The sequence below is a fragment of the Eleginops maclovinus genome, chromosome 4 (genome assembly GCF_036324505.1).
Source record: "Eleginops maclovinus isolate JMC-PN-2008 ecotype Puerto Natales chromosome 4, JC_Emac_rtc_rv5, whole genome shotgun sequence".
Lineage (NCBI taxonomy): Eukaryota > Metazoa > Chordata > Actinopteri > Perciformes > Eleginopidae > Eleginops > Eleginops maclovinus.
Window position 1 is genome coordinate 8,186,135 of NC_086352.1, and position 24,872 is coordinate 8,211,006.

The 24,872-nt window shown below is 41.8% G+C and overlaps 1 protein-coding gene across 1 annotated transcript; it reads left to right on the plus strand.

The window, feature by feature from the left end:
• Positions 1–312: 312 nt before the first annotated feature.
• Positions 313–23,809, plus strand: tent4b (terminal nucleotidyltransferase 4B). Its single transcript, XM_063882342.1, has 12 exons — positions 313–1,167; positions 12,530–12,653; positions 14,845–14,891; positions 16,667–16,787; positions 17,912–18,019; positions 18,342–18,470; positions 19,140–19,353; positions 19,440–19,566; positions 20,600–20,703; positions 20,802–21,028; positions 21,399–21,557; positions 21,721–23,809. Exons 1-12 carry the CDS (start codon positions 623–625, stop codon positions 21,877–21,879), a joined length of 2,064 nt encoding a protein of 687 aa, XP_063738412.1. The 5' UTR covers positions 313–622; the 3' UTR covers positions 21,880–23,809.
• The last annotated feature ends 1,063 nt before the right edge of the window (positions 23,810–24,872 follow it).

Below are 24,872 nucleotides of genomic sequence, written 5' to 3' on the forward strand. Positions count from 1 at the left end.
TAAATAAATAATTATTTAGGCCTCAACAAAAGTTTAAATACCAGTCCCATGACTCAGACTGCCTGATTGACTGACTGAGGGAGGAGTTGAAGGCCACAGGCAGTAAGAGTAAGTTAAAAATAAAATGTGTTTTGCATAGTACTCTCTTTTTACACCTTGTCCATTTTCCCCGTGATGACAGAATAATAAATCTCACTTCGTTATGTAACAAAAAAAGCACACTCTCTTGCGTAACCACTTTGTCCCCGCCCCCTTCTTTTCTCTCAACCCGCGCATGCGCCGTGTCCCCCCACACTTCGCCATTGAGTTAGGGAAAGGGTCAGAGAGCCACTTCTTCGACAGGCAGCAGCTGCACGTTTCTACACTCTCACACTTCACCATTAACCTACATTTTTACCACTTGGCTCGAAACGGTTAGTCCTGTGGATTCTCTAGGTTGTCAACCGTGTATCGTCACCACTACGGAGCGTGTTTTGTTTTTATTTCTCACCGGATTCTAGAAGTAACGTGCGGCGGAGAACCTGAGCTAGCAGGCTAGGTGGCTAACGGTTAGCTAGCGTTCTGGCTAGCTGCACACGCTGAGGGGTGAGGCGGCTTGCCTACTATAGTGTCACAACGTTTGATGGATCCGAGGATCGCCTGGTTTCAACCAGAACAACGTGGACCAGCAAACAACCTGTGGATGCAGATTTGGGAGACGACACAAGGGCTCGGCTACTTGCATGTAAATAACAGTGCTGGATCTCAGAGCACGTCGAGCCGCCTTCAAGCGCTTGTCAACGGGGCGTGTGGAGCAAGAAACGGGGCACTGGGTGACTCAAACAACGGGGGGAGGACTCAGGGAATGTCGTCCTTAAGGGGGAACGGGGACATCACGGCGCAACGGGACTTTATACCACTGGACAGTAATAACAGCAACCAGAACAACCGGGGAGCCGGCGGCAGGCAGGGCGGTGTCGGCAGCGGAGGGGGGCAACAGGGCAGCGGGGTCTCTGTGCTGTGGAGGGGGCTGACGGACGGACACCCCAACAAAAGGAAAAGAGACAACAAAGCTAGCACTTTTGGATTCAATTCCAGCCCCTTGAACAGTGGCTCCAACACAGGAGGCTGTGATGGATACTCTGGGACGCCATGGAAAGTCAGGAACTACTCCGAGGGGATTATAGGGTAAGAGAGTTTGGTAAAGTCCTTTTTTTCTGCTCTGCTTGTTGCACATACACTCCCACAGAGAAGGCATTTAAACTAGGGGGATAATTAACTGTTTTTTCACCTATTTTAAACACTTAGACACCGCAATGACATGAAAGGGAGAAGACTGAGGTCGTCACCCCACCCACTTTTCATCCACACCCACTAAATGGGGAGTTGGATAACTTTCTGTAGTATCCCCCAGTGGTGATAAATAACAGTTAAGTCCACATTTTGAGAGACTTTTCCTGAGTATTTAAATGTTCTGCTACTGTGTACTTTTACCCCAGTATAAATCAGAGGTAAATCGTGTACTTTTACTCCACTACATTTATTTAAAACCTTAAGTTACTTTGTAAACCAGGAGTCAATTCAACAGCTACCCTGCAGTGTACAACCCATTAAAACTAGCTGCACCTTTACCAGCTCTGAGAACACTTTAATGATCAATAATTACAATCATATATATTATTCTGAAATGGTTCAATCTGCATAATAACTACTTTGACTTTTGGTACTTTGAGTTTATTTTTATGCTCATTCTTTTCTACCTTTACTTGAGTAACATGTTGAATGCAGGAATTGTACTTGTAAGTATTCGTACACTCTGATACTTGTACTTTTACTCAACTACAAGATCTGAGTCCTTGCACTTTTACTCAAGTACCAGATCTGAGTACTTGTCCCACCTCTAATATCACCACACAATATGACATTCATTCATCAAGGTTAAGATGCAAATCATGCCTATTTGTGGCAAAGCTGTAGAAGTATATGTCTTGGCCTTAAACAAAGTGAGCATGTGTGCTTTATCATATATTTGAAGGAAGTATGCACCAAATCTTGCATTAATTATTCAATGTTGTTACAAACCTTTCATCACCTAGGAGGTTTAGCCATTTCATTGTCTTATTACTGCTTTTTTTAAAGAGGAAATGGACACACCTCCTCAGCACAGCCACAGATAATGCCTCTGGGTATCACTGTATAAACTAAACATGGCAGCACTACAAAAATAATCCATGTTTGCTATCTTCATTGCGTTCAATGAGGGCCTGCAAACCAAACCTTGAATAAAGAAGCATGGACACCGTTTGCAGCCTGTGAATGCTAGTGAAGATCAATATCTAGTAAACCTGTCATCGTCAAATTGTTTAGGTGGAAAAGCCAACTGAGGGTGTAACAGGGCGCTACTCCAAACAAGAGTGACACTTTTACTAGATGTGGCCCATTTTCTCAGGTCCTCCAGAAGACATAAGACTGGCAGTATTTCAGAGGAAGTCAGGAGTTTATTGTGTTGGTTGAGAAACTGTTTCTGCTTACAGTACTGTGGGCAAAGGTTGGTTTGTTTTGACCTAAATTTTGTAATAATTACCACTAGTTGCGAATATAGTTATGACACTAGCACATGACCATGACTGAATATTTTGAAAACAGATCATTCATTATTTTTCATTCCAAAATTGCAAAAAATGTTGCTTCAGAATCTCAATATTTCCTGCTTTTCTGACAACAAAAACAAAACACGTAAAGCCGTTATCGTGCACTGATGCTGCAGGAAGCATGCTAAAAGCTTTGAAACATTTCACAGTTTTTCTGTTGATTGGCTAACAGGCAGTCGAGGTAGAAATAATAGGAACTCCTGAGAAATCACCCCAAAAAAAACAGGTGACAGTTCCTCATAAATGCTTTTGCAGGGCGTGTGCATATTTGAATTTAAACTCGAGTGATGTTTTCAGGACCTGCTTCATGTGTTTTTTAACAGATTAAAATAACACACTTCCACTTCTTTTTTCAGAGCGTGTGCTCAGACTGACCTTCTCAGCATGTGTACAGAAAGACTGGCTTTGACAATTTCCTATTGTTGCAGCCGAGGTTAATCCTCTGTTACTAGATGTGGGATTCATTACAGACCATGTAGATTTAGCTGATCTTTAACACTGAGCAATATTAGGTCACAAAGTATAATAAACACACAAGGCATTTATTAACTTCCTCGTCAGCCTTTGCTCACCAGTGATTCTTTTAGATATTAGGACTTGGGAGAAATATCTTGGTGGGCGAGGCTCTGTTTTAAAGACCTTTTTAAGTGCAGAGATTTGCCCTTTCCACGCCCCTTTCTGTCAGACATGTGTAGACGAGCAGAACACCAGAGTGTGGAGCTCACTGTTTGGCTGATCCTCATTTATAGTAATATGGAAGCTCAGTGTTTGCATAAGGACATTCCTCGGTGATTAGCTCTGCTAATACCAGAACGTGAACCTCAGAGGCTTGATCACTCCACTGAAGGCTCTCTCTGACTAACCATACTGTTAATACACTATGCCAGCACGCTCTGGAAATGTATTTCCACATGTACAGCAGAAACCTACAGTATGTATGTGGATTTAAACGCTCCCGCTGTTAAGCTCTGTTAATTCTAGGTTAAATCTCCACTCACATTATATGTTTTGTTGCTTGGGAGATGCAGTCTGGATGTGGGATGTTTAGAAGAGTAATAAATTCACGGTTTTTAATTCCCCATTTCTAGGGATGCACCGATACATCGGTGAGACATCGGCATCGGCTGATGTTATTCCTATTTACCACATCGGTAAAATAAGGTGACATCACCGATGGCAGTCGCCGATGTTTATGTTTTGCTACGTGACCGGGAGAAGTCGCATTAGCGTTGTTGTTTTTAAATCTGACGTACCAAATCTGAAGTCAGGGCATCATTTTAAAGGATTAAAACGGTGACTGTGGGTCTGCCGTAACTTTAAAGTCATTCAGAGTGGGGGGGGGGGTGGGGGGGTGATCAGCCAGATCAGCCAGATCAGCCAAATGTGAGGATGCTTTCACTAATTTACTGCAGTTAGCCTCGGATTATAGGTGGTATCATCCATGTTGTTGTCACATTTGCTTTCTTTCCCATGGCTGATTGGCCTTTGCTTATAGATGAACCTTTTCTATATTCCTTTTACACTTTATTTACAACATTTTTTGCCAGTTAGGCTTGTGCTTCCCTTAATAAGTGTCATACAGTCAGATGCAGTTTGACCGTTCAGTCAGTTATGTTGTTTCGAGATAAAGTTGGATACAATTTGAAAATATCAAGAAGCCTGATGGTGGTCAGTCAGTGGCATCGCATTTTTCCACGGGACACTTAGTACACTATATATGGCCATGGGGGTTGGCTGGAGAGGCATGTGCTTGTTTGTGTTTTACGCTCCTCCAGTCTTTGTGGGACCAAGGAGCGAGCGGCCCGCCTCCGAAGGAAAGGGTTCAGTGTTTACATGCTCCACACGGCCTCACTCCCTCAAAACAAAGCCAGCCCTCCGAGAGAGAAACCCGAGTCCCTTCAGTGTCTCGCCAATCACATTGGGAGTTCTAAGGGAGTGTTTCCTCCTGGTTTTCTGGTGATGTAGAATAGGTTTTTACACTATTTATATGGGCACAGGAAGTCAGTGTAGCCTGGGAGCGCTGTGGCCCATTTCTGCCCCCCTGAACTGTTTGCTTCTGCTGTTGTATGGGCGAGATGCAGTCCTTCAGAGTCATTCTCTAACAGTGGGACTTTGTGAGAGCGACAGAATTAGTGGAATAACTTTTTTCAGGGCTAGGCAGTATATCTTTATTACATAGGGGATATGAGGCTAAGTATTGTCCCTGATTTTGGATATTGTGAAAGTACAAAGTGTCTGGATTAAAAGCTGCGTTAAAGTGAAGTGATGTAACTTTCTAAACTGAAGACACTCATCTAGGTGTTGTTTTATTAGCCTTTTTCCACTTAGTCATTGTATCCACATTACTGATGATTCATTAATGAGAATCTTGTCACACAAACATTTTGTGAACACCTCAAATGTTCACGTTACAATATCGTCTTGAGAATTTAGCCCATAGTATCATAGAAAAGTGTCCTCTCAGATGGTCCCAACACTATGAAAAAGTAGCTTCACAAATAGGGAAGTAAAACATACATATCAGAGCAAAACCCCAGTTTTAAAGTCTGCAGGGATGTTAGCTAGCATGGAAAGTCTGTTTCCAGTCCCAGCACGCATTAAAGGTACTTTGTATTGTGAGAAAACACCAGAATCATTGTTAACAGCTAACTAGCTTGTGAGAGTAGGACTAGCTACTGTCAGATAAACAGCCAACTGATCATCCTACTGCTCAATGATCCGTTTGCTAAATGAACTACCCGTTAGGTAGGCTAAGCAAGCACCATATTGAATGAAATCAAATCGTAGTTTCCCCCTATTCCTCACTTGTCATGACTGATGCACTTTTGTTTCTTTTGTAAATGTCTATCTTCGTGTCGATGATTAGTTATCATGGGTTTTATTGTATGACACATGTCTCTGTCAGCACACCTGGGTCATGAACATTCAGTCAGCAAATATTTTCCGGTCAATCAGTTCACTGGAGTTGTTAGTTTAGCTGCTATATGACCTGCAAAAGTGCGTGGTCTTTAACTTTTGGATGCCATCAACACAAAATCTTTTTCAAAGGCAATTAAATCCCCTTTATATTTGCTAAAAATCCAAGCTAAATTGACCAGTGTGTTGGGTTATTATCAGGTAGCGTCACACTGTAGTGCTATACAAAGTTTGAACTGGCTGTAAAATCAATACTTTTGTATTTGAGATTTTTTTTAGGGACATTTCTGTGAAGCTTGTAAATCTCCAGCTAAGAGTGTCATCGAAATGTTCCTTTAATGATAGTATTTATTTTAGCTCTACTGCACAAGGGCACCTCGACTTTAGGTCAGTGTGTGTGCTACTTGTCCTGCATGCCATGCTTTGCTAGCTTGCCTGTGGAGTCAAAGTCATCAGTTTCTGCTCTCTTCTTCTGACATCTTCATTTAATCCTCACATGTGTTGAATGTCTTATATATGCGGCGCAATTTGCTGAGAATGGTTAATAATTTCAGAGCAGCCTATACCTGATTAATTTTACTGGAGCCCAGCGTTGGCGTTTTGTTCCAAGCGGCAGAGCAGAACATCACTTGCAGGCTAATGAAATGTGTGGTTAATCGCTCGCTGATGAGTAGAGCCGGCGTGTGATTTGTATTTCCATTTGTTGCCGCTGTCTTTTGGAGATTTATGATTCTCAGCACCGGGACAAAGATGGCCCCCCTTGCGACTGAAGATCCATTATTAGATCTGCGGTTCGCCGGGCCTCTACTGGCTTTGACATCGATGTCACGCTCTCCCCCCTTTCACTGGTTGGCTTTCGGCCAGAGCGTGTAACCCTGCAGTGAGGAGCTGCATGCCGGTCATTTTGACTGCAGGTGAAACACGCCTTGTCTGAACAGCACGTGTGGGCAGCTCTCTGTAACGCACACTTCCCATGTGTACAGATGAATGTGTGTCTCTTTTTTTCCCCCTCTTCCTGTCCAATGGAAAGCCTCCCCATGCTGCAGACTGATGCAGTCACTGAGCGACGCACACTGCTTTTTCATAGCGTGTGCTCAGACTGACCTTCTCAGCGTGAGTGTAGAAAAAATGGCTTTGACAATTTCCTACTGTCGCATACAGAAGTCACATCTGCACGGTTACATTATTTTACATTTGATTTAACCTATGCTTTAATCCAGAGCGGCTTACAATAGATCTAAGGAAGTAAGACACTCAGAACAGCAAGAAGCATGCAAGAACATTACTTTGAATTGAGCTAAACCTTTTGAATACTTCCGTTTGTTAGGTTTAGTGGCCAAGGTAGAGTAAAAGTGGCTTGGTTTTTATTCTGGAATCCTGATATTCAAAGGGGAACCTGTTCCACCATTTGTCAGACTTTTTATTTTAAGTACTGCCATAAAAGATGCAAATTAACCAGAGAAAGGAATAACAATTTATCATATTTGAAAATGAATAGATTAACTGTCAATACCTTTATTTAGTTTGCAAAGATGTGCCCCCTCTGTGTTTGTGGCCTCTTTAAGTTGGCCATTATTTTTCCGTCGATCCATTTCACTAAATATTGTAGCTTAACTTACTTTGATTTCTCTGGCAGCAGGACGGCTGTTGGTGAAGCTACTCTATTGGAAGGAGTTGGGTTAATGCAGTTTAGATTTTGTAATATCGAAAAACATATCGCAATTGAAATATCAGTCAAAATAATTGCAGTTGTTTATGTTTTCCAAATCAAACAGCATTAGCTTGGTTGGGAAAGCTAAGACCACCAACCCATGATGGTGGGAATCTGCTCGTATGGGACCACTCGATATGTTGATCCTGGCACTGGTTTTACCCTTTTTACAGTCCAGTTGTTTCTCTTCAAACCACAATGCTCCACTGAGCCTCGCACCAGCAGTCAGCTGTGTTTGGGTTTCTCTGTAACCGGACCCTTTTTGTCTCAGTGGTCAAAACTTAGCACCCCGGATCAGTTCATTGATGAAACATTAATGAGGTTGCCATCTGCGAGACACTGACACCCCCCCCCCCCACCCCGCCTCTGTTGTGGTTGGGGCTGGCCTCATTTTCAAAAGCTACCTGGCAACCCTTTACACACACACACTCACACACACACACACACACACACACCCTTTTTTGTGCTTTATTCGGCAATAGTGGTCACAATTAGGGCTGCACAATTTATGGAAAATTACTTAATTGCGGTTATTATTTGCAACCGAGGTATGATTCATGATATTGGAAGGATGGATGATTTCTGCATCAAATCTAATAGATTGACCGTGATGTGTTGGTTTCAAAAGTATTTTGTGTACGCTTTAATATCCCTGCAGCTTCACAATACTTTGATTATCGGTATCTAAACTCCTATAAAACCTTACGGTGCGTCTGCAATTTGAATCTTGCTCGAGTTAATATTGCGATTTCCAGATCATTTCAACACATTTGGAAGCCCTAACACACCCTTTTTCACTTACGGATTAAAAGGATTTTTAAATATATAATTATTGCCCTCATTTGTTGAGGCCAAAATGTCGAGCCCTTGGGGAAGTAGGGTTGTGATGTTGGGACATTTTCTCGGGTAATATTGCCACAAAAGTACAACAGTGTAATTTTGACAATCCTAAATGATTGCATACCACTTGAACATTGATCCGTGCATGCTGTATGTTCATCTGTCGTCGGTGTCATGCTTCAGGCAGGTGCTCCCTTTAAAACAAGCACGCCTGTTTGTTCTAAAGTCTTAAGCTATGCCTCATGCTTCGAAAGGCACCTTTATAGGTAGTGCCAAAATATTTGTCAGTAAGAAGCGTTCAGTGTGATAGGACAATAACCTTGATGATCTCTTTTCCCATCATGCCCAACTTAACAGATGGCTTCGGTTCACATGAAGGCATTCAGCACCACACCCAATCCTCTCTCTCTCGCTCTCTCTCTCTCTCTCGCTGTCTCTCTCGCTCTCTCGCTCTCGCTCTCTCTCATTTTTCTCTCACACCTTATGCATGTCTCAGGCCTTCTTACCTTTTATTACCCCCTCAATGTTCCCTCTTTTCACCTCTACCTTTTTACATTTCTACTAATTTTAGCTGCATACATTCCAAAATGTGAGATACTATTGCAGTACCTTCGTATGGTCGCTTTGCGGGGATGCCGTGTGTCACACTGGAGACGAAGCTACTGTTTTACTTCATATGTACTTTATGAAATGCATCATAAAGGTCTTCAGTCATGCCAACTGATAGCCTGTAATGTTAGCGCTGCTGCGGTAAAAGCATGACTTGTTTCTGAGAGGATTTGTCCTGTGCACTCAAATCTGAATGCTAAGTGCCAAAGGCTCTACAGGCAGCAAGAGGATTGCAGTAGCAGGAGGGATGCACTAATTGGGGTTCAAACCTAAAGATGGGATTTATTCATTAATATACACGTCTGGGACCCTGTTAAAAAATACACAACACTGCCTGATAATGCAGGACCCTTGGCTTTAGCTTCAGTGCTATAACTGCTCAAACATTAGGCTCCAGTTCCTTTTAAGATTTGCTGCTCTTTCTTGTCTTGAAATTGTTGTATTCTGCATATCTTTCGTTTTTTGACTGGCATTTCAACAAAGCAAGACACCAAGGACATCTCTTTGCATTCTAGGAGATTTTTATTGACGTGTTTCATACATTTCTGTTGTTTTAAAACCAAACAATTCATCATTTCTGAATGTAATTGTTTGTTGAAGCCCTAAGTGTGTGCAGGTGTTATCATTGCAAAATCTTTAATAAAGGACGGTAATTCCACAGGTCCTCCGAGCACCGACACTCGGTGCTCCTCTGGCTGGCTGTCAGAAGAGCTTTTAGCACTTAGCATTCAGATTTCAGTCATGCATACAGCACAAATCATCTGAAAAACAAGACAAGCTTCTACTGCAGCTGCGCTAACATTACGGGCCTTCAGAAAGCATGACCCGCAACATTTCCCGACACCAGAATGATCATGCCAGAGGGAAATGTTTTGGAAAACAAGAGAGAAGGGATAACATGTTTTCCTCCGTCTCAGGAAGCCTCAGCTCTCTGGAAATCTGTTCCGTGAGATTACATAACATTACTATGATTTATGCAAGTGGGATTATCTGATAAGCAGTGCCAAGGGTCCATGTGTTCCCAAGGCAGAGATGAAACCTGATCCCAGAAGGAGGGGCAGGAGATGAGATTTCTTTGGCTGCCGCTAACACGTGATGACAGACGAGCTGTTTGCTGTGAAATGAAACTTAGAGGTGCTGTTGTGGAGTGGAAATACCTACGTCTCAGGATAGCAGTTCAACAAGAAAGGTTTATTGCTCTAATAGAAGCAAATGACCTATTTTTAGCTTGATGTTTACGCAGGCTTTGAAGTACAATAAATGGCCTTTAAAATCCTTAAATTCAATAACAACACATTAGATAATCGTGCATTAGCATTAGGCTTTGGGCTGATGTGTGTTAATGATACAGAATGAACGTTTGTTCTCGGACCAATGTTGCGTTTGTCTCAGACTGTAGCTGCTGAGTTTCTCTTACCCTTAAATGAAACCTAACGTCTCCGAATTTCTGCACAGGGAAACAGATTAGGTCATCAGAAAATACAGTGGTTGTCACAATACGAGAACAGGAGGGGCTAGAAATGGAAACAGAAACTTTATTCCTTCCTTTCCCCATAACAACGCTAACAAATACAACAACAAATAAATTGAAACCTGCAAAAAGAAATAGACTGACTTGGTCACCACGTTAACAATGGGGACATCCAATGTAGTTCAATGCATAACATTTACCTTCTGTCTTAAGATTCCCTAAAGATGAAACAACAGTCATTTGCCTGTGTCACATGTGTGGGCTGAAGCATAGTTCTCAAACATTATGCAACAGAGGAAACTTGTGTTTTTGTTTTCATGGGCTTATCATAGTGGCTGGCTGTTGACATTGGCACTGTTCATTGGCGCTGGCATTAAGCTGCATGTTTTGTTAAGTGTGAATACTTCCAGGCACATTGAGGTCTCTTTGAAATCTGAAAAATATGTTCGACTTGATCAATCATCCGTGTCATTTAAAGCTCCTAATTGTATGTTATCCCCCTAAGTGACATGTCTCCATGCTCTAATGTTCAGAAAGCTCTTTATTTTTCTCATACTGCCTGTGCTGCAGCACCTCTTTTCACCCTCTGTCTGAAACCAGAGCCCAGTCTGCTCTGGTTGGTTAGCTGGCTGGCTCTGTTGGGTTTCATCAACCGCTTAGAGATGCCCCGCCCCTTAGCCTAACACGCACAATGTGTTGGACAGCTAGCCGATAGAAGCCCATTTTTCACATTTAGATTTGACATTTGATCATTTTTTTTTAGAAACAAATCTTTTAGTATTTCAAGTCCTAGTTGAGACAGCCGCTAACTTTGGCTGTACAGTTTCTTGTTGTCTGATAAACCTTCAGAGTAGCTTCCTTGTTTTGTGGTTCATATCCATCTCTATCTTAATGCACACACTTGCATAGCGTCCTGTGTTTTTAATGCCGTGCTTCCCTGTTTGGTTTTCTGTCCAGTATTTCAGGGGTTTGTTTCTTTTCTCAGGGTCACCATGAAAGCATTTACCCTGGGAGAACACTGTTTTATTTTGCATGTTTCCCTGACAAACAACTCTGACTGTTAGAGGAAGTGTTCTTGTTACATGAAACCTATATGGACAAACCGTTCCCTCTGTGGTGTAATCCAAAGAAAAGGCAGTGATTGTCAAAAGCTTCTGCTGTTTTTCTTCTCCACACTTATGTGGTGTACGCAGACTTTACTTATTCTATTTTTAAAAGCAGAAACATCACTTTAAGTCTCTTTTTCTCAATGTGGTGCCAAGAGGAGTTGCCTATGATGGTCCTGATGTGGCTCAGTATGGTTGTTTTTGCACACGTGTGTTTGTGTTCTTATTTGTCCGCCCACAGACTGGTGCATGTTGGTCAGTGGGAAGGTCATGTGGCCAGACCGACCTGTTCCAAGGACAAATGTGGAGCTCTTGCTTAGCCTGGGTTTACTGAGTACATATTATTTTTATTCACACAACATTGGCACCCAGTTACGGTTCTTGTTTTGTTTCTGCTCAGCCCTGTTATCCCCCAAAAAAAGGAATAGTTGTTTTGGCATGACATTAAAAACTCTACTAGATAGATATGACCCCTTTTGGTTTGTAGTTAATTATTTACTCCACCTATATCAGACACCTGATAAACAGCGATCAGGTGGCGACTTGTGCGATAAACACATCCCCCTTAAATGTTGTAATTCACCAGTTTGTTGCTTTTAGACTGAACGCAGCAGAACTGTGAACATCTCTCATAATAATCCGATTCTTTGCAGGAGCTGTGTGTTTAAACACGCATGTAAAGAGAAGCTTTCATATGTTCCACGTTGAGTCAGCGTGGCTTAAAGTCTGACCGGTGCACCTGCTGCAGTTGTTGTTGGCAGCCAGTGTCTTGGCATACAGGTGGTGTTTGTGGCTGCAGGGGGGGGGGCAACGATTGGACTAAGACAACAATAGTCCTGCCCAGATATGTTATTTTTATTGTCGAAACAAGTGTCCTTCATTGATCTGTTTTTAAGACGGTAATCGTTGACATTTCTCCCTTTTTGTTGTTGTTTTTATATTCCAATTGTCCTTTTTCAGTCATTTTTCTGATTTTCATTGAAAAAGCTTTTAAAAATATAATGTGTAGGCCATGAAATATATGCACCCCCACAACATTTAATACAAAAGCTGTATAATGACACACATTTTGCTTTTATCAAATATTACACCTCCATATTGTATGGAATTTAATGAAATTCTGGTTAAATGTTCAGCATTTCGTTTCCTTAAAGTGGTGTTTATCATTGCAATGTAATGTATAATGGAGGTTTCCACAAAAACACACGTTTCCCTGTCTCCTCACACCACTGTGTTCTCTATGCAGGTTACACGAGGAGGTCAGCGACTTCTTCGAGTACATCTCCCCGCGGCCGGAGGAGGAGAAGATGAGGCTGGAGGTGGTGGACAGAATAAAGGGAGTCATCCACGACCTGTGGCCCAGTGCTGAGGTACACATCACCCCGAAATAATGACTTAACTCTCCTTTGGTTTTGGTTTGAAGCGCAGCGTGAGACTGAGTTAGCACAGTTAGCATGTGAGCCAGCTAATGCCTTTCAAACAGCTTCCTGTCTGCTGTTATCTCCCCCGCTGCCCCCGCTGTGTTTGGGCCGTGTTATCAGCGTCACCTCAGGCTCTCTCTGACGCTGACATTGATCCCGCTGATAGAGCAGTGTGCCTCGAAGGGCGTCCGCTCCGAGCTTAAAGCCGGTCCTAAATTAAGCAGCACCACACTGACCCCAGCCTGCCCTCCTTACTGCTTTTCCACCGTGGAGTGACCGAGGTGAAACCCGGTCATCCACTCAACGTGATGCTTGTTTAATTAGTCAGCTTAGAAGCATAGACGTCCACCAGGCACTCACACAGGTTTCCACACCGTCTCATCTGGTGTTTATGGAGCCTTGTCTGGGTGGGACGCACTAAAACCGTCTCATTTTATTCACAAAAAATAGTGCAATCATAAGACATAACATGGTGTATTGTGGTTCTATACTACTGTCTCCAATGTTAATACCAATACCTACTGTTTATTCTGCAAAGACTTTATCTTTTTCACATATTTCATGTGTTTATTCTTATATTATATAAACAAAAATCCACTTCATTCCTTGTTTTGCACTTCTGGTTGTCATTTGTATTGTCAATGACAATAAAGTGGCATCTAATCTAATGGAGATATGTAAAGTAGGCCAGCCCATGATCTATCTGAAGCTTTCTAACATTGGCTCAGACGCTAAACAAAAAGGTATTTACAATATATATTATTATCACAAGTATAATTTTATAGAGTCCATGTATTATACAGAGACATAACCAGCTATAAAACCTGTAACACTAACCAAATACCCTAAAACCTGTCCAACTCTAACTAATAAATGGTCCCAAACACTTGTTACGACAGTCTAAACATTGGTTTAATTGGGTAAGATCTGATAAACAGACACATCACAAGGGGCAATTATGGTATAAATCAAAAGCAATTAAGACTTAAGTATCTTTTACTCTAGAATTGGAGAGAGTTCATGTATTACATAATACAATGACAACCTATAAAACCAAATTAACTAACGACTAAATGGTCCAAAACATTCATTTCATGGGTTTAAAACGGGTAAGATAATTAAATGCATTTCAGAACAAAGAAAGCTTAGGAGTGAAAACGAGATTTAAAAATGTGCCTCACCTCCTTGACCAGCTGCAGTGACTCCACCTTTTATGCAAGTCTTACTCTACGCTCATTCACAACCAGGGCCCTGCAGTCAGCTCAGCGCTGGTCATGTGACCGGCTGTAAAACAGAGTTTATACTCCTGTTGATGTGGGACGCAGCGAGGGCAGTGAAGCAGGGGTCAAGGCTTAACTCTATTTCTGTTCAGGCAACCATTCATTGGAGGGTAGAAGGTGGAAGGGTGGGGATATTTCAGACACTTCAAATGCGTGCAGGTTAAGGACTGTTTTGCATGTAAAATGAGCAAAGTGGTGCTAGCTGGCAGCCTGTTGAAGCAGCACACTGTACACTTTAGTTTATAAACTACATACAGAGTTGTATACCATTTTGTTAGGTTGTAGGTTGATCTTTCAAAGGTACACTGACTTCCGTTCTGTAGAGATACTCTTTAGAGATATATCTGTATATGTTTATTTTCTATTTGTTTTCCTTTTTAATTATTGTGCAATGTCTTGTCTACATGCGGCTGTCACTGAAAATACTCCAAAATTGGCATAAATTAAGTATATATTTGTTTAACCTCCTGCCGGTCATCCATGCCACTCAACTGAAATGAAACTGAATAGCTTTTTACAATATTCACACACTTGTCTTTTCACCCATGAGAGGTAGTTTTGGTACCACACCTGTGCCATTTGTTCGGGCTTGTCATTAGAATCAACGCTCAGCTGAAGATGAGATTTTCATGCAGCTCGGAGAACAGGTTTATACAGAGGTGACTAGTGAGTGAGCGGAGTGTGAGAAAACAGACGCTGAGTTGGTGACACATTGTCACACACATTCAGGTGTGTTATAACGTGGACAATGTTAAAAAGGTTACAGCAACTGTGTATGAGAAGGATCGGGTGGATGTTCTGGCAGGAAGTGCGTGTTATATGTTTATGTGTGTGTAACTGTGTCCCTCACTTCCCCCCAGGTCCAAGTGTTTGGGAGCTTCAGCACTGGTCTCTATCTGCCAACAAGGTGAGACATTTCAGACCAAACTTTATTTATACACCACACAAAAGGTCATGCAAAGTGCTTCACAAACCAAAAACAACAATCAAATCTAAACCCTCTCTATCCAGGTTATACACCGAGTAACACACAACTAAAGTATGAATAGAGAGCTGCTGAAACAAGTCCTTAAACCCACAAGGAACTTAGCAATTTAGCACTTCCGGGTTCCTCGCCTCTAAGTACATGGTTCTTTTGAAAGTGTTTTTAGTGACAAGGGATGAAAAGAGACTTCAGAACCCTAATCACGCTAACACGAGGGCCTCCTTTAGCTAAGCGGTATAGATGCATAGCCGTGCAACCGTGGCGTAGTTTTGGTTATATCATCACGTTAGCTTTTTGATGTTTGGATTTGAGCTTCAAAAATCAAGTTTCAAAAGTGTTCATGTTTTCTGCAAGATACCAACATCCAATGGAAAAATCCCATTGATTTTTGGACCCCCTTGCTATGCTAACTTCTGCACGGCCTACAAAAACAAGTCATCACTTCTCAACTCAGTAAAAAAAGAATAATCACAATTCAATGGAAAACAAAACGGTGCGTCTTCAGTTGGCTCTTTGAACGCTCTCTGCTGCCCTCGGGTCCTCTGGGAGAGGTTCAACAGCTGATTTCCTAAACCAGTCTAGAGATGTGAAACACGCTTAGTCTTTTTTTTATCTTTGCCAAACCTCAACTATGAACTGGCACCCTACCCAGAAGATGTTTTATCTCTATTATCAAGAAGCCGTGGAATGATTATTTGCTTTGGATTAAAGGATCATGTGTTATTTGGATGTGGGTCTTTTTCAAACTCTGTTCTGAGAGGCCTACACACACACACACACACACACACACACACACACACACACACACACACACACACACACACACACTGACTCACACACATTGACTCACACTTGTCACCTGGATTGTTGGACTCTTGACACCACAATGAGCACTTTAATGGTGTTGAGCTGTGAATGGATGCTTGTCAGTCGGGGATGACAGTGTGAATCTGTTTCTCTGTGCTTCTGTAATCCTAGAAATAGAAGAGTGTATTTGCAGGTATTTAAGTCACATGGTAATGGACGCTGTGTATGTATTACTTTGTACTTTGATCTTCATTACTTGAAATATCATCTAAATTGCAACACAGTTATGCAATATTCAAAAAGCATTAAGCACAATCATTTGTAGAGGCAAAATATGTGCAGAAATCTTAAGTATTCATAGTCAAAATAATCCCAAAAGTTATTTTTTCCATATCCTGCAGCCCCAATCCCCATTAGCATTAGCATTGGGTGTTGTTCTTGGGCTCTACACACACACAAATACACGTTTACACACTTTAGACACAGAAACACAACAAACATAAACAGAATTTCACTAATAATCAACTGAAGTGAAACAAAAATAATCATCTTTATACTTCTATCCGTAAACTTGTTTTTGTTTATTGTTTTTAGTATGTGGTTATGTAACATCCTGTATGAAGTAGTTCACACACACACACACACACACACACACACACACACACACACACACACACACATGGTTGCATTCTCTTCTTCCACAAGAGGGAAGCAAATCCACCTCTCAGAAACCATGTGGAGGATATTTAAAAATGGCTGTTGTTTGGTTGCCTTTTTTTTCTTAAACAAGGTTTAGAGCTAACTTTTGACCCCCTTTGTGCCGCTGTACGAGGTGATCCTGTATGTTTCTTCACACCTCCCTGACCCCTGTCATGTTTCCCCTCCTGCAGTGACATCGACCTGGTAGTTTTCGGGAAATGGGAGACCCTCCCACTGTGGACGCTGGAGGAGGCGCTCCGGAAGAGGAACGTCGCAGACGAGAACTCCATCAAGGTTTTGGACAAGGCAACGGTAAGAGAAAGTGTGCGTGTTGGATTAAATATATCTGACGGTTGAATTGACCTGACAGCGTTACACCAGCCAACGGCACAAATAAGTCAGTTTGACAAAGAAGATTAAAAGTAGTTTCAGTCGTTAATCATCGCTGACTCTCATAAATCAGGCTTTGGATGATTGTTCTTCATATTTGGCTCATTGCGTCCAGAAACCCTTGTTATGCCAACAACAACAATTGTATTCAGACGTGTGCATCGCAGGAAAAACACTTTAAATGAAACTTCTATTTTTGACTAGTGCTACACGTCTTCGCTCTGCAGGTCGATCCTGATCATGTTGATTTAATAACTCATAAAGTCTGAACTGTAGAAAGTGTGCTCTGTTTCTTTCCCTTTTTCTTGCCAACGATTTAATATAATACCAGTTTAAGGGATCCGTCATCTCGTAAATGCACAGTTTCGGTCATTAATCAGAGCAGACTCGTACAAACCAGGTTTCTGATGTTAGTTTTTAGTTCATATCAAACGCTCAGCTCTGCATGTTTTACAGATGCAATATTTGCTTTGCTGCTTTTATCTGTTCCCTATCGTCTTGATTCTGTTGGCTAGCGCTCAAACAAAGTGTGTCTCTAAGCGGTTGACCAATCAGAGCAGACTGGGCTCTGGTTTCAGACAGAGGGTGAAAAGAGGTGCTGCAGTATGAGAAAAATACAGAGCTTTTTGAACATTAAAGCTTGGAGACATGTCCCAGTAGTGACTCTAAATACTGATATACACCTGAAAATGTGCGGAATAGGGCCCCTTTAAATTGATCTTGTTGAAACTTGCAGAAGCCCTGAAAGCCACTTAGTGTTTGGAGTTTACATTGCATCAGGACTAACAGGATCTGAATACAGCTCTTTGTTTCTGTCAACGTTCACTTTGGTTAGAGGTGTTGAATAGCAGATTACTACACTTCTCTGCTCCAGTACTGTGGGTAAGGATTAGATCAGAACGTGTGTTTTGTTTAAGGCTTACAGCAGGACTTATATGGATGCAGGGTTATTTAAAAGGGGCTTACAGCACGATGGCAGGAGGCCTTTGAGCCAGCGTTTAATTGCTGTGTCTGCCTCAGGTTAAACATCTGGTCTAATGTTTCAGGTTCCCATCATCAAACTGACGGACTCCTTCACTGAGGTCAAAGTGGACATCAGCTTCAACGTGAAGAGTGGAGTGGAAGCCGCTCGCCTCATTAAGGAATTCAAAGAGGTGCAGTGTGCAAAAATGATGCAGTTTTTGGGGCAATGTATCCTGTATGTATCCCCCTGAGGATTTTCATTTGATGCTGCTTTATACTTCTACTCCACTTTATTTTGGAAGACAGAATTCTACTTCTTACACCACTACATTTATTTGACAGCTTTAGTTGCTATCAGAGGATTAGCTGACATTCTTCCTCACTGTGTTGCCTCTACACACAGGAGGATTTGCTAAATAGCTTTTAACATTTTAAGGTTGTAAAGAAGCCTGTTCTCCTGTAGAGGGGGCTGTATGCATGTACATTTATTCCTCCCTGTGTCTGTTCCTGCAGAAATACCCTGTGCTGCCTTACCTGGTGCTGGTGTTGAAGCAGTTCCTCCTGCAGAGGGACCTCAACGAAGTTTTCACCGGAGGGATCGGCTCCTACAGCCTCTTCCTCATGGCTGTCAGCTTCCTGCAGGTATGACTTAAGAAATAAGCCTCTAATAATACAGTTGTATGGATGCACTTTGAACAAAAACACAGCCCACAACAAATACAAGTTCAGATGCTGCCTTTTATCTAAACTTTTTAACATACTTTTAGCAGCGGATTTGAAAGGATCGGCACCATTCAGACATTCATACCTACATTTGAAATGTTATTCAATTACATTAAAGTTTCTGAATTAAAATATCAAATTCATTATAATTCCAGTGTGAAATACTGGATATAACTCTGCACTTCATATAGCGTGGATACTTAAATGACATTGAAAGATATTATAGCTTTTCTTTGGTATATTTTCAGATGTCTGACCCGTTTGTTTGGCATTATCATCCCTAGTTTTTACCAACTCATTTGAGGTTTTTTTCCTTTATGACTTGAACAAAAATGGATATTTGCCCCTTAAACATCTGTAGGTTTATTTGTATCCATCTGAATAGCTTTTTAATTATGGTATTTGCAACATTGAATCCTAAACACCTGAATCAGATAAATAATCAAATTCTGGAGAGAAAACAGCCAGAAGCACAGCTATATGCAGCCTTCAGTGAAAAGCATCCAACGCTTTTTGCTCACCCTTCAATTCCTCTTTAAAATACCTCGCTTTAGCAATAAGCCTGACACCTTACTGTGTGTTTTCCAGCTTCACTACAGGGAGGATGTGTGCAGCCCCAACATCAACATCGGCGTTCTGCTCATCGAGTTCTTCGAGCTCTACGGGCGCCACTTCAACTACCTGAAAACGGGCATCCGGATAGCAGACGGTGGCTGCTACGTCGCCAAAGACGATGTGCAGAAGAACATGATGGACGGCTACAGGCCCTCCATGCTCTACATCGAGGACCCGCTGCAGCCAGGTGGGAACAAAGGAGGATAAAAGGGTTAAGCATGTCGTCAGGGTCTCACGTTTACACTTCCTCACCGTCTGATTGGTCTCCAACAGATAACGACGTGGGTCGGAGTTCATACGGTGCCATGCAGGTGAAGCAGGCCTTTGACTACGCCTACGTGGTGCTCAGCCACGCCGTGTCCCCCATCGCCAAATACTACCCCAACAGTGAGACCGAGAGGTGAGACCAGATCAGATAATGTATTTTTGAAGACCGACCCGGAAGACGGCATCACAAGGGCCTCCTGCTCAAAAAAAAGCTCAGTGGAAAATACAAATATATAATACTTAGGCTTTCTGTATATCGGCAGAAGTTGACGTTAGGCTGTAAAGGAACTACATCAGTCACATAACGTCTCCACCGCTAAGCTAAAGGCGGCTAATGTTCAGCATGATGGCGTTTAGGAGTCTCATTTAACAACTTGTTAGCACCCGCTGTTTTTTAAGACACCGCTTCAGACATTCACCAGAGGGATATTTCCTGGCGTATTTTATGCCGAAGAACAAAACATGAACATCTCTCCAGCTTGTGTGAAGCACAGATGTTATTTCAGGCATCTAACCAAAAACGTGTTGGAAAAAAACATTGCAAGGGCACAGTAATGGAAAAGCTGACTAATTATCTGGTTTTAGGACTTATTCCTGCACCGCTCCGTGGTCATTGCACAAAGTACAATGAAGTACAGCCTGCATCCAACCACAAACTGTGGATAAAGTGCAGATGAGGTCACAGCATATGCAGGTTGTAGCTTATGTGATATTTGGTTGTTTAAGGAATATAAAGACTGCAAAATGAATATTATAAAGAAAGCTAAAGGCTAAAACCTCTCCATGCTGGCTGCTGTGCGGCTGTATGTTTAAGGGAGCGCTTGATGTGATGTGCAGACGCGTTATTTGGGGGCAGAGCGCGCATTTAAACCTATTTTTGTATACGACCTCGGCCCAGTTTAACTCCTGGTTTTGACAGGTGGGTGTGTGTGTGTGACCTATAGTTGTGTGAGAGGAAGAGAGAGCAAGTGGATACAAAAACCGAAGCAAATCTCATGTCAAAAATGACCATCTTAATGACTTGAAGTTGGCGCTAGAGTTACTTTTAGATCATACGTAGGACAGGCTGTGATTTTAGTTGACATATCGCCCATAACATCTGTCTTCAGACTGCTGTAAACAGACACTGGTTTAACAGGTTTACCTCTCTCTGTTTCCCATCGCAGCATACTGGGCCGAATAATCCGAGTAACACAGGAAGTGGACGACTACAGGGAATGGATCCGGAAGAACTGGGGGAGCCAGTCTCAGAACGACCAGCCGCTCAACAGTACGACCAAACTCCTGTCCTTCTTTATTTCTCATTTCATTAAATACACACAACTAATGATTACATATTCTTACGTTCTCTCTTCTCCGTTTGTACAGAAAATGACGTCACGCGGCTCGAGTCCCAGCAGCTCGACGAGTGCAACAACAACGTCCCGGATGATGAAGATGACGAGGATGAAGATGTTGTTGTTCTACCGTCGCCGCCCTGCAGCAAAACCTCCTCAAACTCCTCCTCGCCGTCCCCCTCCCTGCGCTCCTCACCTTCCTCCTCCTCCCCTCTGTCGCCTTCTTCCACGTCCTCCACCTCCAGCTCCAGCGACGCGGTCAGTACACGCACACACACACACACACACACACACACACACACACACGTAATCGAACAAGCTCATTGAATTTAATTTTAAATTATTTCACGGCTTAGTTGAATGCTCAACGCTGATTGGTAAATTTCAAACATTCTGAAGTCTGCCAATAATAAAAGCAGACTGTTGCTAGGCAGAATGCTCTGATCAAGGGACTGTGAGCAGTAATCTCTATGCACAGAAAGAAGTCTAGTCAATTTAACTTTATTGGTTGCCCAAAGAAAACCATGAACTAGAAGCCAGTGATGACATTATAAATTGCACACAGTATATTAGCACATGGCATCGCTCGGTGGCATGGTTTTTAAATCTCTTATGTTCGTTTCTCCAGGACTCTGACGGCACGCCTTGTAAGACGGCGAAGCAGCAGCAGCAGCAGCAGTCCGGCCGCGGAAACAGCAAACACAGAGAAAAGTCTGCAGTCGTCAATAACAACCGGACACAGAGCAACAGTAACAGCACTCCATCAGGAAGCAACAAGGGAGGAAAGGTACGCTCATTTTAATTGATACACGTCATGCAACAAACATGTATCTGTACTGTAAATTAATGTTCTCACTTTTGTGTACTGTTTTTCTGGGTATGCACCACCAAAGCAAATTCCTTGGTAATAAAACCGATTCTGATTGACCGTTTTGCATATCCTCCCCCAGGCCAGGATGTCTCGTTCTCACCATAAGAGCGGCAACAACGCGCAGCAGAGCTCGACCTCCACCACCAAGAGCCACCAGAGCAACAAGCCTCACCAGCAGGGCAACAGCAAGAAGAGGAAAAATGTGCGGGACTCCACACAAGAAGACCTCTGCAGATAGGGGACACCTGGCCCTCGTCTCTCTGACTGTCCTGTCCCACTGCTGCTGCAGAGTCCAGCCTCCGGATGTCGCTGGGAGCTAAACCCCACAGCCGGGATCTGTCGAGCTTTTTCTACGGGGAAACTAGCAAGGAAATAAAAAGAACAAAAAAATAAATAAAGAATGGTTTTAGGAAACGGGGGTTTAATTTCATGGACCTGGATTGAAATGGGAAAGGATAAATGCTCACACGCCTCCCTGAAGCTTCTTTTATGGAGTGGTTTTCCTTCCCACAGCCACAAAAACATGCCTCTTGCACCTCCTGCTGTACGGGGACACACAGGAATTGACTGCAGAGCAAACCTTGCTGCTGCTGCTGCTGCTGCTGCTGCTCCTGCTCTTGCTGCTGCCGGCTGGACAATACAATGATGTTTTATCCCTAAAAAAAAAAGAGGAAAAAATGGCTGAAAATGTACAAAATCAAAGATGTGTAAGAAGACATGGTTCCTTACAAATGCAATCAGTAAGAGTGGGACATAACTTATGCATGATTTTTTTTTCGTTGGTTGATTTTTCCTGTTGGTCTGGTTTGTTATGTTTAAACAGACTCTACAAATATTTGTACAAAAAAAAAACGCAAAAAAATATCTATATATATGAATAAGAAAAAAATGTTTCATAATACCTTTTTACAAGATATACCGATGGAAGACATGTAAACGTGCACATCTCGTGCCCTTTTTTTTTGGCCAAAGCCAAGATCTTGGGGGTCCCATTGCCAACATAAATCATCAGCATCGTGTGTGTGTGTGTGTGTGTGTGCACGTGCGCAAAGCCGTAATGGATGTGTGGTTGACTTTGTATGTGTGTGAGAGTTCAACTTTCCTGTGAGTGTGAGAGAGAGAGAGCAAATGAACACACACAGCCCTATAGACCACCAGAGGCTATGAGACTACAGGTATAAATTAATAGGAGGTGATTTGGTTTTTATCCAGAAATCCTACACAAAGTGTTAACAATACAACTGTGGGGGTTCCTTTTGGTTCTTTACCTGCTGCAAAATCATTTGTATTTGTTAAATGTATTTATTTTTTTATTAATTATATGAACATAGTATATAATTAACATTAGAGCCCGTATCGTTGAGGCCTATATTGAAGTAGGACGAGTTGAGCGCGAGGGTGGGATATGTTCAGGTTCAGAGAAATAATCACATTTATTATCAGTTGTTTTTTTTCCAGTTGAGTGACCAAGTTTCTTTTAAGACTTTAAGAGACCATTTTAAAAGTTCTACAGTGAGGATTGTGTTTTAATGTGTGGCTGGTCTACCTACTTTAAAAGCAGATTTTTTATTTTATCTTCATATGTCCGCTCCCTCTCTCCTGTAGATGGCGTCGTTGCTCTTACTCCACAGAGTTTGGAGCTTGTAAACTGCATTTGGATGGTTCCTTTCTGTGTCATTTCTTTAAATTATGTTCTGATTATTCATCTGAATGCATGCTGGATGGAGTTTCACACCAAAAGCACACCACAATCGTCCTTTTGTCTCTGTGCAACAGTACCAGGTAGACAGCAATAACAACAGCCTTTCCATGATACACATAACGATCCTCTTCACAGCGACCCTCAGCCACAAAGCGGCAGACTCACCGTCGTCTCATCTTCTGTGTTCACACACTGAAGCACATTTTGATGCCTTGCAGCCAGTTGTATGTGGTGTTGAAAAGTTGAAGGTACAATTTATGCCCCCCCTCTCCTCTCTTCTTCCTCATCCCTCGGTGCTACAGTGGAGGTTTAAAATGCAGTATGTGAGCGCTGGAGAATAACGTTAGCCGTGCCAGCTGAATGTCCACAGACCCTGTTCACAGCAGATGGATTCAAACTCAACTCATCTGAAACATCGTTTCTCTGCAGCTACTACAATTCATGCAATAAAAACAGTACAATTACACCACGTGTTGAGACCGTTTCTTGCTTGCACTGTTTAATATGTATTCATGCACTTCTTAAACCTGTATGAACCAGTTAGACCTTAAAACCAAAACATGTTGCTGGTCAATCATCAACTTCACTCTTAATATGTTATGTTGTCCTCACTGTGCAGTACATAAGAAAGGCATACACATTTGTACTGAAGTACTTAACCTTATCAGGCATTATTGCATTCACAGAGGTTTATTCTACCAACAAAAATCATCTTTAAATCAGACCTTTGAACTTCTTAAAGTGTGAAATTAAATATACAAAATCTTCTTTTTACAGCTGTGACTTATTTGCACTCATATAGCAACCAAGGTGTGTAGTAAAAAAAATAACCTTTAGCTCGCATATCATATTACCAATCGACTGATGTTTCAGGTTTGACAGACTGCTAAAAGCGGGCCAATAATACAGAGCCAAATGTAATCAGACTTATTTACATTTTTGGGAGAAATAATTGATATTATTTTTATTTATTATTGAATGATTTCCAAAACTGTTGGTAGAATTTGTCTTTCTTTTCCCCCAAATTCCTTTGGTGAGAATGATTTTCAGGATATCAGAGTTGATTTTTATTTTATTAGATAAATAGAAACGTGTCCTGTAGATGGCGTCATTGCTCTTACTCTGAATTTTCTGATTAAATCAATTATTAATGATCAGAAAAAAAGTGTCCTGAGGATTACTTTAAAATGTATTCTGTTACAATGACTATTTACCTTCACAAAAATGAAAATACAACCACATTTTAGTATAATAACATAAAAGTAATGTTCCAGGTGAAATATTACAGATGGAATATATAGATATATGAAAACAGTACGACATCTACCTATAATACATTGACATAATGTATTTTAACATTGTAATCCTACTAGTAATCTCATTTTTGAGTAAAAAGCAGAGGTGGTAAGTAACTAGGCACATTTACTCAATATCTGTACTGAATTAGATTAGGAGGTACTTGTACTTTTACTTGAGCATTTCAATGTTAAGCTACTTTGTACTTTTACTCCACTACAATTCAGAGGTGA